Source organism: Chamaea fasciata, unplaced genomic scaffold, assembly GCF_029207755.1.
Source record: "Chamaea fasciata isolate MVZ Bird 193981 ecotype frontalis unplaced genomic scaffold, bChaFas1.0.hap1 SCAF_14, whole genome shotgun sequence".
Taxonomy (NCBI): Eukaryota; Metazoa; Chordata; class Aves; order Passeriformes; family Sylviidae; genus Chamaea; species Chamaea fasciata.
This window is the reverse complement of record NW_027094099.1, coordinates 946,782-960,584: the sequence shown is the minus strand read 5'-3', so window position 1 is coordinate 960,584 and position 13,803 is coordinate 946,782. Positions and strand designations below refer to the sequence as shown.

General features: G+C 40.5%; 1 protein-coding gene across 2 annotated transcripts in view; it reads left to right on the top strand.

Moving 5' to 3' along the window:
- The window catches only part of SCAPER (S-phase cyclin A associated protein in the ER), a 140,358-nt gene that overhangs the window by 125,281 nt on the left and 1,274 nt on the right, over nt 1-13,803 (top strand). For both annotated transcript variants that reach the window (XM_066196170.1, XM_066196171.1), the window contains 2 exons: nt 10,266-10,457; nt 12,972-13,023. In XM_066196170.1, the coding sequence (XP_066052267.1) occupies nt 10,266-10,457; nt 12,972-13,023 (244 nt within the window). The remainder of the gene's footprint in view (nt 1-10,265; nt 10,458-12,971; nt 13,024-13,803) is intronic.

Sequence of the window (13,803 nt, the reverse complement as noted above, 5' to 3'; positions counted from 1 at the left end):
GGCAGTATCACAGGTAAAAATACAGTATGTAAAGGAATTGGAATATTGTATGGTAGGCACAGTTCTGAAAGGATCTTGACATTTAGGACTCACTCGTGGCACCCAAAGCGTGGTGGTTAGTCCCCGAGGAAGGATTCATCCCAAGATTATTTTCCCTTTTTTGTTAAGTGATTGACTTAGTATTTTCTTCTAAGCGTTTCTTGTGTGACAAAGTAGCAGGAGCCTTTGTCATACACGGTATCTGTCACAAATATATATGTGACAAATATACATGTGTATGACACATCCTAGCTGTGGTTACGAGTACTGGGCTGCAGGGAGCACTTGCAAAGGGACTTTGGATTAAAAGTGACCTTCTGGAGGGAAATTATTTTGTGCCTTTTGACAAGAGTTAGTACATCTTGAGTTTTAGTATGGGGCCAGTTTTCTCTAGTGTTAGTGGGAAGGAAGAAAAATACTTCTAAAACGGAAAAAGTTGTGAAAATCAGATGTGAACAGGAAAACTTGCAACTTACAAAAAAATATGTAGAGTTTCCATATAGATTGTTTACTAGAGGCCATCATTAAACTTTTGTAGTTTGTGTTGCATTTGGGGCTGTGGAGTGACTGGAACAATTTTGATCTGGTAGGTGAACTTTATGAAAATGCAGCACAAAGAGTAAAGGTGCAGGAATTGGTAGTTACCGTGCAGTTAACATCCCTATCTGTAAGTAAATAGGATCTGAAATTTCTTAATTCTGATTTTGTTATTTCTGCTCAAAAAGGGATTTTTAGGAGTATTGATTTCATGTTGAGGTTACGGGTTTTTTCTTTAAAACTTTTTTTTAAAAGCCCCATACCCTGATGTTTAAAAGCTTTAAAGGTTTGAACAAGAAATATGCCTGGTAAATTTTGTGGAATAGCTGATTTTGGCAAGTGAGTGATTCATGTGAAGTTGTAGTCTTGACTCCCATTTAGAAGCACTTCAGCTCGTGAACAGAAATCCCCCAAGGATTAAAGTGCCCGAGTTAGAGCGGAGTACATTAAGGCAGCTCTGTAATGTGTGCTTTGGCTCTCACAGCCTTACATCCTCAGCCACATAAATTCACTTAAGTGAACCAATGTCTTCAGGAAAGATGGCATTCCTGTCTGGGCAGTCGGGGAAAAGATGCCTTTTAGGTAATTTGTCAGACACCTTTGTTGTTGTTAGAGCTTCCTGATGAACTTTTTCTTTTTAAGAATGATCTATGACAAAGCAAATCAAATCTGTCAGAAGCATTTGGGACCACACATTTCATGTGTCACATCTTAATTGTATTTCTAACATTCCAAAATGTGTCCTGGATTTTTTGGGGGTTTTTGAGAGGATGTGGGGAAAGGTAATTTAATACGAGCAAAGACTCAGCGTGAAGTAAAGTGCGTTTCATTTCAGTTCGTGATGACTGGCTGATTCCTGTAGGGAGGAGAAGAGGGAGTGTATAGGAATTAGTGTGAGAAATTAATGCATTTGGATTTATCTTACTGTCTTCCTCTCAAACTGTAAACACGAAAGAATAAACTTCTCTCCCAAAGTCATACAAGCCAATGCTTCCAACAGCCTTCAAATACAGTCCCTAACTGAGGCACAGGAAGAGAGGGAGCCATCGGCTGATCCGCCTCCGGAGCACCATGTTCTAATCTTACTCCTGGGTCAGGATAAAAGGAGTTTGGTGGTCTCAGCTTAATCCCCAGTGGATCTTTGTCCACATCGAAAAAACACCACAGAGTTTGGCATAATCCTGCTTAATAAGCAGTTTGTTCCCTGCTCAGACCTGGGTTTGGACGGAGGCAGGAGCTTGCGCAAGGCTGCTGTCCTCCTGCCCGCCCCACCCAGCGCTGCGCTCGCCCCTTTGCTTGGGAACCGCTTTTCACACTGAGACTTAAAACAAAGTCTGAAGCCTGCAAATATTTAATCAGCCTTGCGAGCTATTGTCTGTCTGGCCTCATGTGCGAGGGAACTCCCTGTGCCGCTCTCATAAACTCTGGGTTTCGCAGGCTCTGCACAGCCGCCGTGGCTGTCCCCGCCGTGGCCGGCCCCATGCAGAGGCAGCGTCGGCCTGCTCTGTGTTCCCAGCAGCTGACAGTTCTTCCTTGGATGCTGCTCTGAGGGTGGGAGCCTGCAAGACGCCCAGAGAAGTCTTCCCAACCCCTTGTGTCGTGTTCAGCTCAAGTCGCGCTTGATTGAAGCGATACTGAAACATAAAGAGCAAAATGCGTTAATGGAGTGCTATGGAAAATATTGCTCGTCTTCCTCTCCCCTTAGTAAAGGGTGAAGCGTAGCTCATTTTTCGTGGCAGAAAAGCGCATTTTCTTGCTGTGTTTGAAGTTTTGTCTCGGCCAGCTCTGTAGTATGTCCAGTGGCTCAGTGTTTCACAAGCTTTTTAGTTGCTGATTGGATACTTTGACAAACCCTTCGCATTTCTTGTGGAAGCCGTAAGACAAAACGTGCTAGGAATAGTAATTCCAACACTGCCTAGCTTACTTGTGAGTAGAGTTCCAGAGTGTGACAGAAAACGTTTGCTTTTGAAGAGAGAAAATGCTCTGAGACACACAAAAGGATTTTATGTGTTTTAGACTGTAATGTTTGAATTATTCACACCTTCTGGGGATTTTGACCAAAACTAGCTCTGTTTCCAAGGCTGCTAGCAGAAACCTCAGCCAATAGTTTGCTTGAACGTCTGTTGACTGGTCCTGTTTCTTCTCTACCCTTTAAATCATCTTCCTTCAGATCAATTGGATTTAATTCAGAGTAAGTGAGTGGAGAATCGTGCCCAAAGCAGCAGCCTAAGTTTGTAAGTGTCTCATCGTCGAAGCTGAAGATGTTACCTGAGTGTGAAGATGATTCTTCAAAAACAGTGCAGGGCTGCAAAGGCTAATTCTGATCACTTCAGGGCTCAGAATAATACCTGAGGATTCGAGATGTGTCGTGATGGTTTTTTTAATTTTATCTGACAGAATATGTATTTCTCATACATTGGATCTATAATAATATTTTCTGATTAAAACTATTAGGCCAACACTTAAACATATGAATCTTTTGTTACATTATTGTGGAAACAATGAAGCTTAGAATTTTCTAGAAAGCAGTGATAGCCTTTGGTTTAGCAGGGTCCATAAGTATATGTTTAACATGAAGTGGGAGAACAACCTCACATTTAAATGTTTATTTTTATGTTGATAAACGCTAAAATGCGATCACTTCAGAAGTTAGGCTTTTCCTTAAGACTTTTTCCAGGTCAGGTATTAGACTATTGTTTTCTCCTGTAGCCTGGACAAGTATTAAATTCACAAGTAACCTCAGTGCATATTAGAATTGCGTCCATTTTCCTTTCATCACGCTGTAATGAAGTTTATCTTTTACGATACTTGTTTAACATTATTTATTTATCAATTAATTTAATCTTATATATACTTCATTTGTTGTCTTGTAACTAAGGTGACTTGTTGTCATTTTGGGCTGCATTTTTTCAAAAGCTTTGTATAATGAGCTTCTGCTAGATTTTCCACTAGCATCAAGTTTGACAAACATTTTTACATTGTCAGCGCGTTGCTGCACTGCACCACTGTCCTGGTGGTTGGCCCTTGTCCTATCCTGAATGTTGATATGTCTTAGGATGATTATACAAAAACTGATGTGAGAATTTTTTTCTGTGATGTATACACAGAGCACCCCTGAATCTGCTTAAAGCACAGAGCTCTAAGAGGACAGTGCTTAGTATGTGGTGTATAGGAAGACTGATGTTATTCCTGAACACCCTTATCTTCTCTCTGAAAGTTTACACATGACACTAAGAAAATAAACACTGGAATCTTTCAAATAGATAAAATTCTTATTTTTACATTTGCATGTAGGATTCTGGAACTTTCTTTTTGCATGGAAACGGTGCTCTGATTCCCGAGAAATGCTAGGAGGAATTTAGAACATTCTTCGCTCAGAGCTTTGCCAATAGTGGAGTTTGCAAAATGGAAAGAAAAGAGCTTGACCTTAAAACAGAAGAAGAGCCTAAGTGGTGACATGTTCTGCTGATTAAATACTAGCAGTATGAGATCTGTTTATATAGAAGCAAAGAAATAATGCAGATCTAACTCTGAAGAGAAACTCTGGACTACTAAAATAAAGACTTATTTCTTTTACAAAGCTGTAAATAACCTGACATCAAACAAAGGGATTTAACTGTTTGATGGACTACTGTTATAGGAATTAGATGCACAGTTCCTGTTCAATGAAGTTACTACTTGTTAGTGCAAATTAGAATTGACATTTATATAAATGATAAGTGCATGGATAAGAAACATTAGTGGTTTCCATACCGACTACCACTTTAAGATCCTAATGTTTATAATGGCCATGTTGAAGGTTGGAAGCGCAGGTCATCTGAGATAGCAGAGAAGCCAGGGAGTGCCCCTCAGAGAACCATTAACTTTTTAGGCTGAGTTGTTCTAAGAAAATCACATCTGAACATGAGCTACATTATAGCAGAAGAGCACAGGCAAGGAAAGGGCACGTTTTAACGCTTCGTTTCATAAAATTGAAAGGAAATTCTGTGGGGAAGGATGTTTTTCTAGAAAGTGAATTCAGCTCCCGGTGATAAGCACTGTATTTGTTTCTAAGTACCTGTGGAACTCCCCATTTCACTGCCAAGTTTTTCTCCAGGAGCCAAAGAAGGTTTTGCTTCAGGAAGTTCTGAACATTCCAACTGCTTGTTCCTGTATCCACGTTAGTATAACTTTGTCTCAGTTTTCACTTGAGAAAAGAGCTACAACTCCTCATATTTGGTCAAAATTAACAAAACCCATCAGCCTGACTGTCGACTACCAAGAACCTGACATTTTCATGCAGGGTTAGTCACACAAGAGCAGTGCACTTGGTTGACTTGTAAGGTTTTGTTCAAAACTCAAAGCATTTGGGTTTGTGCCTACAGATTGCAGTTCTCTCCTTGGCAGTCTTTTTCCTTTCTCTGCTGCCCATTTCCCCTTTCTTCTGTGGATGAAGCGAAGGGATGGACTGCAGGAAGCACCCAGAGTCTCCGTGGCCTGGCTGGGAATGGGGTGGGAGGCAGTGCCAGGGGCTCAGATGGCAGCGCAGCTGCTGGATGTTGTCTCCACCTTGTGCCTTGGCCTTGGCCCTGCCGTGGTGCCAGCTGTGCCTCTGCTCCCAAAGTTTCTCCCCAAAGTGAGTCACTTCTCCGTTTTGCCCTTCCACAGACAAGAAGTTTGCTGCTGGCTTACTCTTCTGTCGGGCTGCAAAATGAATTGGCTTCTATAAAAGACAATTCTGCTGGTTTTATTGTGTATATTGACAGAAATAACTGACATGAATGATGTCTTTACAGAGCTGCAAATGTCCAAGTGAAGCAAGAAAACCTAAATCCACCAGTAGAACTAGACTAAATATTGCTCTAAAAATCAGCACTTCCAGTCTGCAGTAATCCTGGACTAACCTTGTGTGGTACACAAACAGCGAAAAAGTTCTTGGTCTGACACTGAACCGTTTATTTTGTTATTTGTAATAAAATATCTGACAATATTTAACATACATGCATAGAACCGTTGGAAACCAATCTGGGATCATAATCTTCTTTGAATCTCTGGAAGATTGCAAGCAGAGTTTTAAATTCAAGTAGTTCCTCTTTTTTGAATGCTGTTACGACTTAGAAAAAGAAACTCAAAACTGTCACCAAAAATGCTGCTCTGTCATAAATCTTCACAGGGCAATTTAATTGAACTGCTAGTTCTTGACAAATTACTAACATGCATCTCCATTACATGTCTATTCAGAACATATGAATACATGAATGATATGAATATATGAATGTTTTAATAAATTACTTACTTTAATGTAAGTAATATTTGTTCAGTATTTTACGTGCAGTCGTTCTTCAACGTTCTAAATGACGTTTTTGTTTTGTTGATGAAAATCGTGTTTGTACACTCAGTTACCTGATTATGAAAATATGGTTTCAAAGGCAAGAGGATTCTTATTTTAGTTTTCTGTAAAATTAACTCTTGAATTGCTAAGATTTTACATCTGATTTGACATGTAATTGCTGAGACATTCCTGTGGCATTGCTGTACTATTCCGAAGTTCTGGATCCTATTAGTTATGTGGATTTTATGACTGTCCTTTGACAAAAATACATACATATACATTTTAAAGTAATGGTAGTTTTCTCTGATAAAAGGAATACAGAGGAAGATTAAGTGAAGTACAAATATGCATACGCCGTGTGTAAATAGAATTAGGAGGTGTTCAGCAAAACATCTTTCCCTTGCTAGTTCTTGGGCGAAGGCTGCTATGTGTGCTGCTCATCATCTCCCTGCAAGGAAGGAAAGGAGCTGCACTTTCATGATTCTTATTCCTGCAGCAGCATCAGAACTTTAATTCTGGGGCCCTTGGAGCCCACTGAAAAATGAAATGAGCTGCAGCACTCCCCTTTGCTACCTAGAGGAAAGTCATGCCCAAGTTTTTTGGGTTCATATGGTCTGTTAGTTCCTTAGAAAAGACATTCAGTCTTGGGAAATTCTCCTTTGCAGGGTGCCAGGAAGCAGTGGCAGGAGAGGAAGGCTGCTGTCCTGGTGGGCATGCAGGGAAAAACTGAGGATCCAGGATGGAATATCCTTATGGAAATCCTTCCAGCAGTCGCCTCAGGTCTGGAGCCAGCCACCCTACCTGAGTGACTGAGGAAGCCTTATCTCCCACCAGAATGATGAGCTCCCCTCACTACTTTATTGCTGTTTCATACCACATGGAGCTTTTAATTTTTTTGATTGATCGTCCTGTTTTATTGCTCAAGTGCTGTGTGGCATATTGCTGGCTTTTGTCATTGAAGTCTGTTTTGAAAGACTGACTTTTATACTGCTTCGGGCTTTCGCTGTGGGAACTGCAGCAAATGGCCAAGCAATACACTTTGTTGTGAATATTGGCCGGAGTAAACGTGAGGAAAACATGGATTCTATCTAGAGACTTCAGAAATCATGAATCATGCTTTCCTAAGTGATATAAACTTCAGAAATACCGGTAGAGTTGATGGGGATGATTCTTGCACGTGCGAGAGCAGAGGCGCACGGGAGCATGGATTGCTGGTAGGGCAGAGGAGGGAGCCTGACCCATTGGCTATTGGAGATTAAGCAAATTAGCAGGAGCTGCAGAAGGCTATAAAGTGGTGGGAGTGACAGAAGGTAACTGATGGGCAGCCCTGAAAGGTGGTGCTCAGTGGAAAGTTCCCCCAGGTCACCACATCACTCATGGTGCCAGGCAGTGGGCTGTGGATGCAGCAGGCACAGCACGCGTGGTGCGGGAGACCTGGAAATGCAGACACCAACCAGGCAAGGTTGGAGTCCTAAAAGTGAGGATTTGAGTTGCTCCAGTCTCTCCCCAGCAGGCTTTTGCATTGACCAGTGCTTTCTGGTGTGCTCAACCTGAATTCTCAGCCACTCTCTAACAGATGGATCAGGGCCTGGAGTTTGGCTGGTGGCACAAAGGAAATCTTCCTTCATTCATCATGAAATAGCAATTCAGAAACCTATTTGCTGTGTCTCCTACCTGTGTGTTGTTTGGGTCTTCACAGGATTGTTCCAGCATTTAGTGCGTGTTGGGCCATAAATAAGATCAACTAAGCTGGAATTTATTCCAGCTAAGCACGGGTAAAACCAATAAAGTTTTATGAATATCTCCAAGTTTTGAGAATAAACAACATTTTAAAAGGAAATACAGAAAACATCAATGTGAGTTGCCTGTTCTAGATTTTAAAAAAAAAAAAAAAATTGTAGTAGCTTGGACTAATCTGGTAGGTCTCAGTTCAGAAAAGGAAAACCACAAGCAAATATTAATGAAATGTAGGCACATGGCTGAAGTTAAGCAGGTGCTGAAGTGCTTGGCTGTCCAGAAATGCAATGATTTAATTAGGATCTTGTTACATTTGACAGGCATATCTGACTAGCAGGCTAGAGAGAGAGCAACAAGAAAAGCTAATTCTAGGTAAATGCATCTGGATCCCGGTCTGTGGCAGGAGGAGAGGCAAGCTGCATTTCAGTAAGGAGTTTGTATCTTGTATGAGGGCAGTTTGTAAGATGAGTATTCCATATTCCAGGCCTGCAAAACGCCCTGGGATTACTAAGGCAAGTGACTGTTCAAAAAGAAAAGAAAAAAAAAAATCAAGCCAGAGAAATACAAGGTTTTCATTTGCTTTCTTTGTTGTTCATGTGCTAAGTCAAGTGCTGGCCTTCACTTTCTCCAGCCACTGACAGTGAAACAAGGAATATGTGCTCTGCTGCAGGTTTATTTGATTGGGGCTTTTTCCAGTAAGGAGTGACTCATGTTTTTTTTCTTCAGAGTATGTAATATAGTGTATCAGGTTTAGTAGCTGCATTAGTACAATGAGCTGAAATCATTAAATTGATTCCACATGTGATAAATACCAGATTAGAACAGTCAGCAAGCCCTCTATATACCTTCCTATCTTTAATGTTGATAACGTCATAGTAGTAAAACTGTTGAAAAGAAAAAGGCAATGAAATAATAATTCCATGGAAGCTATTTGGGTATCTGCGCTGTGAGTTTGGCAGGACTTCACTAACTATCCATGGCATTTTTAGGACAGGTAAAGGAAGTGGACTGTGAAATGAAAAATTAGAAATCCCAAAAACTTCTTTGCCTCTGCCTGTTCATCAAGGGTATGGTGGCCGTTAAAAAGAAATCAAGAGTTCCCTTGTTCTGTCTTGGATCAGAAATGCCAATTGTAGTTATTTTAATACCAGTTATGGTTGACTTTAAATACTTTACTGATTGTAGAATTTATGACAGAAAAATCGAACAGCATAATAAGCTCTCTGGTTAATTTAAAATGTCGACAGTACTCCCAAACTTGGGGGGCACCTCTTGCTTACAGGATGGGAGCTGAGAGTTTAGAATCATCCAAATGCTTCGGTGATATTTTCCTCAAAACAGTGTCTGAATGTATGCTTAATTCTCACTTTCTTGGCTGTCAGTTCCTCCTGTCTTTAAGGGCATTAAGACATTGTTACCAGTATTTTGAAAGGTTTTCAAAGTCTTTTTTGCCCGGTGAACTGAAACAAATGCAAACTATTATTTTGTTCATCTTGTTTTTAAACTGAACTGCATTAGCAACTTAGTGTGTGCTCTGAAGGTATTATTAAAAGTGCTTTGAAAACTTGTAAATCCCTGTAATTTATGTTCTTGTAGTCTCGACTGCTTCTTTCTGTCCTTCTGGTTTTAATTTGAATGCAGTCTTGTCTGGGTGTGTACCTGTAAAATTGTGTTTTTCCAAGTACAATTTACAGTCATGACCCTCAGTTTTACAGTGTTCCAACGTTATAGAAGCTTCCTCCTATGCCAAAAAGCCAACTTTGGGTCAAACAGCTCTTTCATATTGTAATTGTCTAATCAAGGTTACTTGGAACAGATCCGATTTGGGCATTTTTTAGTTTATGGCAAAGATTTTATAAGAATATCAAGTGAATTGGAAAGGTTCCTTTGTAGGAGACCAGTGATAGCATTGCCTTATTTCCTCTGATGTATACAGTTGTAAACTTAGCCTTCTTCATGACAACAGTCCCATTTATCTAAACAATTCTCCTTTTAGAGCCAATGGCACTGATAGAAACTGAGATAAGGAATACAGATGGGAGGATCTCTGGAGTCTCTCCTTACAGAAACTCCTCGCTGGGCAGCTCACAATCCCCTTTTCTTTCTGGTGCCTGAGAATGTGTGGCAGACATCTCCATGAAACACAGTCCTCTCGAATTGCCAGCTCCAGGAAAGGATGGTCAGACTTCAGCAGGATTTTTTAAATCCTGGTGATTTCTTCCTGATTTTTTTTTTCCCTCCATGCTCAGTGTGTTTAAATGGCAGGCGTTGGGGTTTTGTGTTTCATGGCTCTAACTTAGAGTAGGCCCTGAGCTGTAATTCTTTGTCTCTTGAATTAAGGTATTAAATTATCTATTTTATTGTAATCTGTAAATTAATCCCTTGCTTACTTGCTGTATCTTTTTGGGTGATACAGAAAAAACTTTCAGAGCTTTATAATTTTTATATTATTCCGCCATAAAAATAGTACTCGCACACTGAAACAGAAGTTATTTGAACTAAATGTTATAGGCTTTATTTTTAGTACTTACTCCTCATCCATGCTCATTTTTTTAGCATGACTTCAGCACTCTTGGTGGTTTAGAGGAAGAAAAGAAAAGATAGATCACGTGGTTTAATTTTGTTCCGTTTGTATTTTCAGATCATTGTACAATCTGGCCGTCACCCCACGGTGCTGCAAAAGCTCTGCCAGTTGCCTTTCCAGTATTTCAGTGATCCTCGTTTAATCAAAGTGCTCTTCCCTTCGCTCATAGCTGCGTGTTTCAATAACCCTCAGAACAAGATCATCCTGGAGCAGGAGATGAGCTGCGTTCTACTGGCCACCTTCATCCAGGTACGGCTGCAGTGCTCTGCTCGCCTTTGCTCTCAGGGTGGGGATCCTCAAGAGAACAAGCAAACAGCAGTGAAGTACTTTGAGATTCTCTGCAGCTCTTCTCAAACCACAGATGACGCCCGTACTTGAGGCATCTTATCACACTGAAAGGTTACTGGGTGGTTCCGGTTCTCACTACCCGTGCAGAATCCGGTTTTCATTAAAGTTACTGGATGTACTGGGAAGATTTGATGTAGATCTTAAAATATTTCTTTAAAAAAAAAAAAAATTTCCTGCCCATATAGCATATCTGAAATCGGCATATTAATGTGTTTACATATAAATGTGCAGTTGTATACTGTGTACCATAGATTTACAGAGAGCTGGGTAAGTGTATATATTTTATGCAGAAAATACACAGAACACATGTTACCAGTCTAATCTTGCAATCTTTATTTTTGACAGTAAGCCGCCGAGGTCATTGCACATACTGGTTTGAATAAAGATCTGCATTGTTTTTCTTCCCTTTGTCTAAATTTATACGCTGTTCTATCTATCAGATTTTTTTGCATGCCTCATGGTTTTCCTGCATTTTAATGACTGTTTCCAGTGAATAAATGCCGTTTTCATAAACACTCTACTACTGAAAATAATACCCTTTTAGGAGTCTGTAACCCTGTATCAGTCACCTGAAAGTTACTGTTGTTGATAAAGAAACGATAATCAAACTCCTTTCCCTAATGCTTTACAGCTAGTCCAAGAATAGGCTACATGCATTTGGGAGAGAAAGTACAAGAACTAAATATTTACTAGAAGTCTTTGTGTAACATCAAACTTAGGAGTGCAGCTACTTTTTATCCTTTTAATTCTAAAATAATTGCAGAGCACTTTTTTAAAAATAAGTTTGGAACTTAGTGCTAAAAAACATTTCCCATATAGTAATGAACATCTGGTTCAATCCACCGCTATAATTCAACTTCTTTGCTTTTCTTACAGTGAAAGTGAAAAAAAATAATTTTTGCATTATTAGTCAGTGCAGCAAGTTTAGTTTGGGGTTTTTTCAGCTAAAAAACATGAGAGCGGAGGAGAATGTTCCCTGTATGAATAATTAAGGTTGTTTACCTTGATTTCTGTGCTATGAGAGATAGAATGGCACTAAAATCCGCAGTAGCTACGGTAAAACGTAAGTATATTTATAAGGGCCAACGTTACTAATTTGATTTCCAGTTAGTTGTATCCCAGATGGCAGGTCCGTGTACTGTGCCTGCGGGATTTTTAAGGAAGGTGTTCTGTTAAAATATGGAAGAGTTGTGTGTGCTGTGAAGTGTCCTGTCACTGCTGACCTCACTGGTCCTTCGGTATTTTGCCCATTTTGAAGTGTAATCCCAAATACTGCACGCGCACACACGGAGAGCAGTGCTGGCAGGATCCAGGGAATGCTGAGATCCCGCACACACGGAAGGGACTTGCCTCTCTACTTCTATTTCAACTCGCTGCTGTTTGTCAAAGCAAATCTCTCATTTGCTTCGGTAGGTTTGGGAAGGACTGTAAAATGTTGCCCTGTGACTAGAAAATGAGATTCTTCCTTTGCCAGGGAACGCAAAAAGAAGTCCCGTTTACGTAAAAGTTTGGTGGTGTGTACGAATATATCACTTAAATACAGTGTGTTAAATGTGCAGCCAAAAATCAAAGGAAGAGCATTGCTGCATTTTACAGTGCTCTCCCTACCGAGAGATGTATTTCCATCAGCTGAAGTTTGCATCAGCCTGTTTATTTTTGTTACTTCTGTTTGGAGATGTGCAGAAATGAGTAGAAACATTCGGGAGTATCCGTGATTTGCTGTGTTGTATCTTACCTTGGATAATCCCTTCTTCAGTATTCTGCTGGGTGGAGACTCGGGCAAAGGACAGGATACGGAGTGGGGAGCTCGCTGGCTCTGGGTGAGCTCAGTGTCCGTGCTGGCTCCAAGGATGCTGCATCCCAAGGCCCGGCAGCAGTGGGATCGTGCAGTGCTCCACGCTGGGGGCACAGCTGGGGGCACAGCTGGCTGCCAGAGCCAGCAGTGCTGGGCAGCAGCTCCACGTTCTCCCAGGAGATCAGCACCTCAGGCTCCCGGGGTCAACCACTGAAATTGGGATCAGTCAGGAATTTTTTTAAGAGTGTATTTGGAGTTGGGAGCGAAACTCTGAAACGCCGTTTGTTTTACAGAAACATGGCCATGATAAAGAAAAAAACTTAATAATAACTATTTCCTAAGAAGACATTAAAGCCTTGGATTCTTGTGTACTAAAAATATATTTTTTGAAAACAGATATAAATAAATGTATAAAAATCCACTGTGAATTACAGAATTTGAGTGCTGGCAGTATTGTGTTATGATATGTAGCAAACAAGCCACATTTGTTAATTTACAGATTACATGGAGTAGTAGTATTTTTGAACAACTGTGAAGACTTTAAAATGTTGTTTTAATTCCTCAGACGTAAGATCCAAAAACCTGATGTCTTTGTTTGTTTGTTTGTTTTTTCCCTGTAGGATTTTGCACAGAGCTCAGGCCAAATGGAAAATCAGTTATCTCAGCAGAGGGGTACGTTCCCTGCAGTGTAACAGAGTAACAGTGGGTATCAAAATGTGTAGATAGCGTGATTTAAGTTTTTTGGATCAGCATGGCTGAGAAGAAATACAGTAAATTGCAGCAGGATTTGACAGTTTGGGGGTGGGCTCCCTGGCTTACATCCTGACCTACACATACGTGTCTTCCAGTCTGCTGCTCGTCGATCAGGGATTCGGCCTGTTAATCTTTATTCAGCGCCATGTGGTATCATGTCTTAAAATGTGATACTGTACCTGCACATATTTAATTAGCTGACACAAAGGCTGCCTTCAAAAGTTTTAGGTTGCAGAAGGTATGCAGCCATGCCAATACATCCAGGGAGCCAAAAATCTCTAAAATACTGTCCTGTAATTGTCCTTTAAAGTGTGTCAGTTTGCAGAAGAGTCACGATTTTTTTCCCCCCTCAGTTATTATAAATATTATTTTAAATGCAGTCAACCTTTCTAGGCTAAACATTTGAAGGATTCTCAGCTGAGATGGCTGTTACTTGCTAAACACAGCTGAAATTCAAGTGCTGATGGGCATCTGGTCCTGAGTAGCCGTATTGTGCATAAAATGCGACGCTCGGACAGTCATTTCTCCCTTATCACATGCAGAAATCCACCACCATTTCCTCAGCGTTTGCCAGGAGATGAATGGTTCTAGGTCTAAAGCATAAAGTTTTTGTTTAAAAACAAGTTATAAAATTAAGGTAACTTTATGGAGATTTTTATTGGCAACATCAGATGTCTCAGTCTAAAGCAGCCTCGTGCA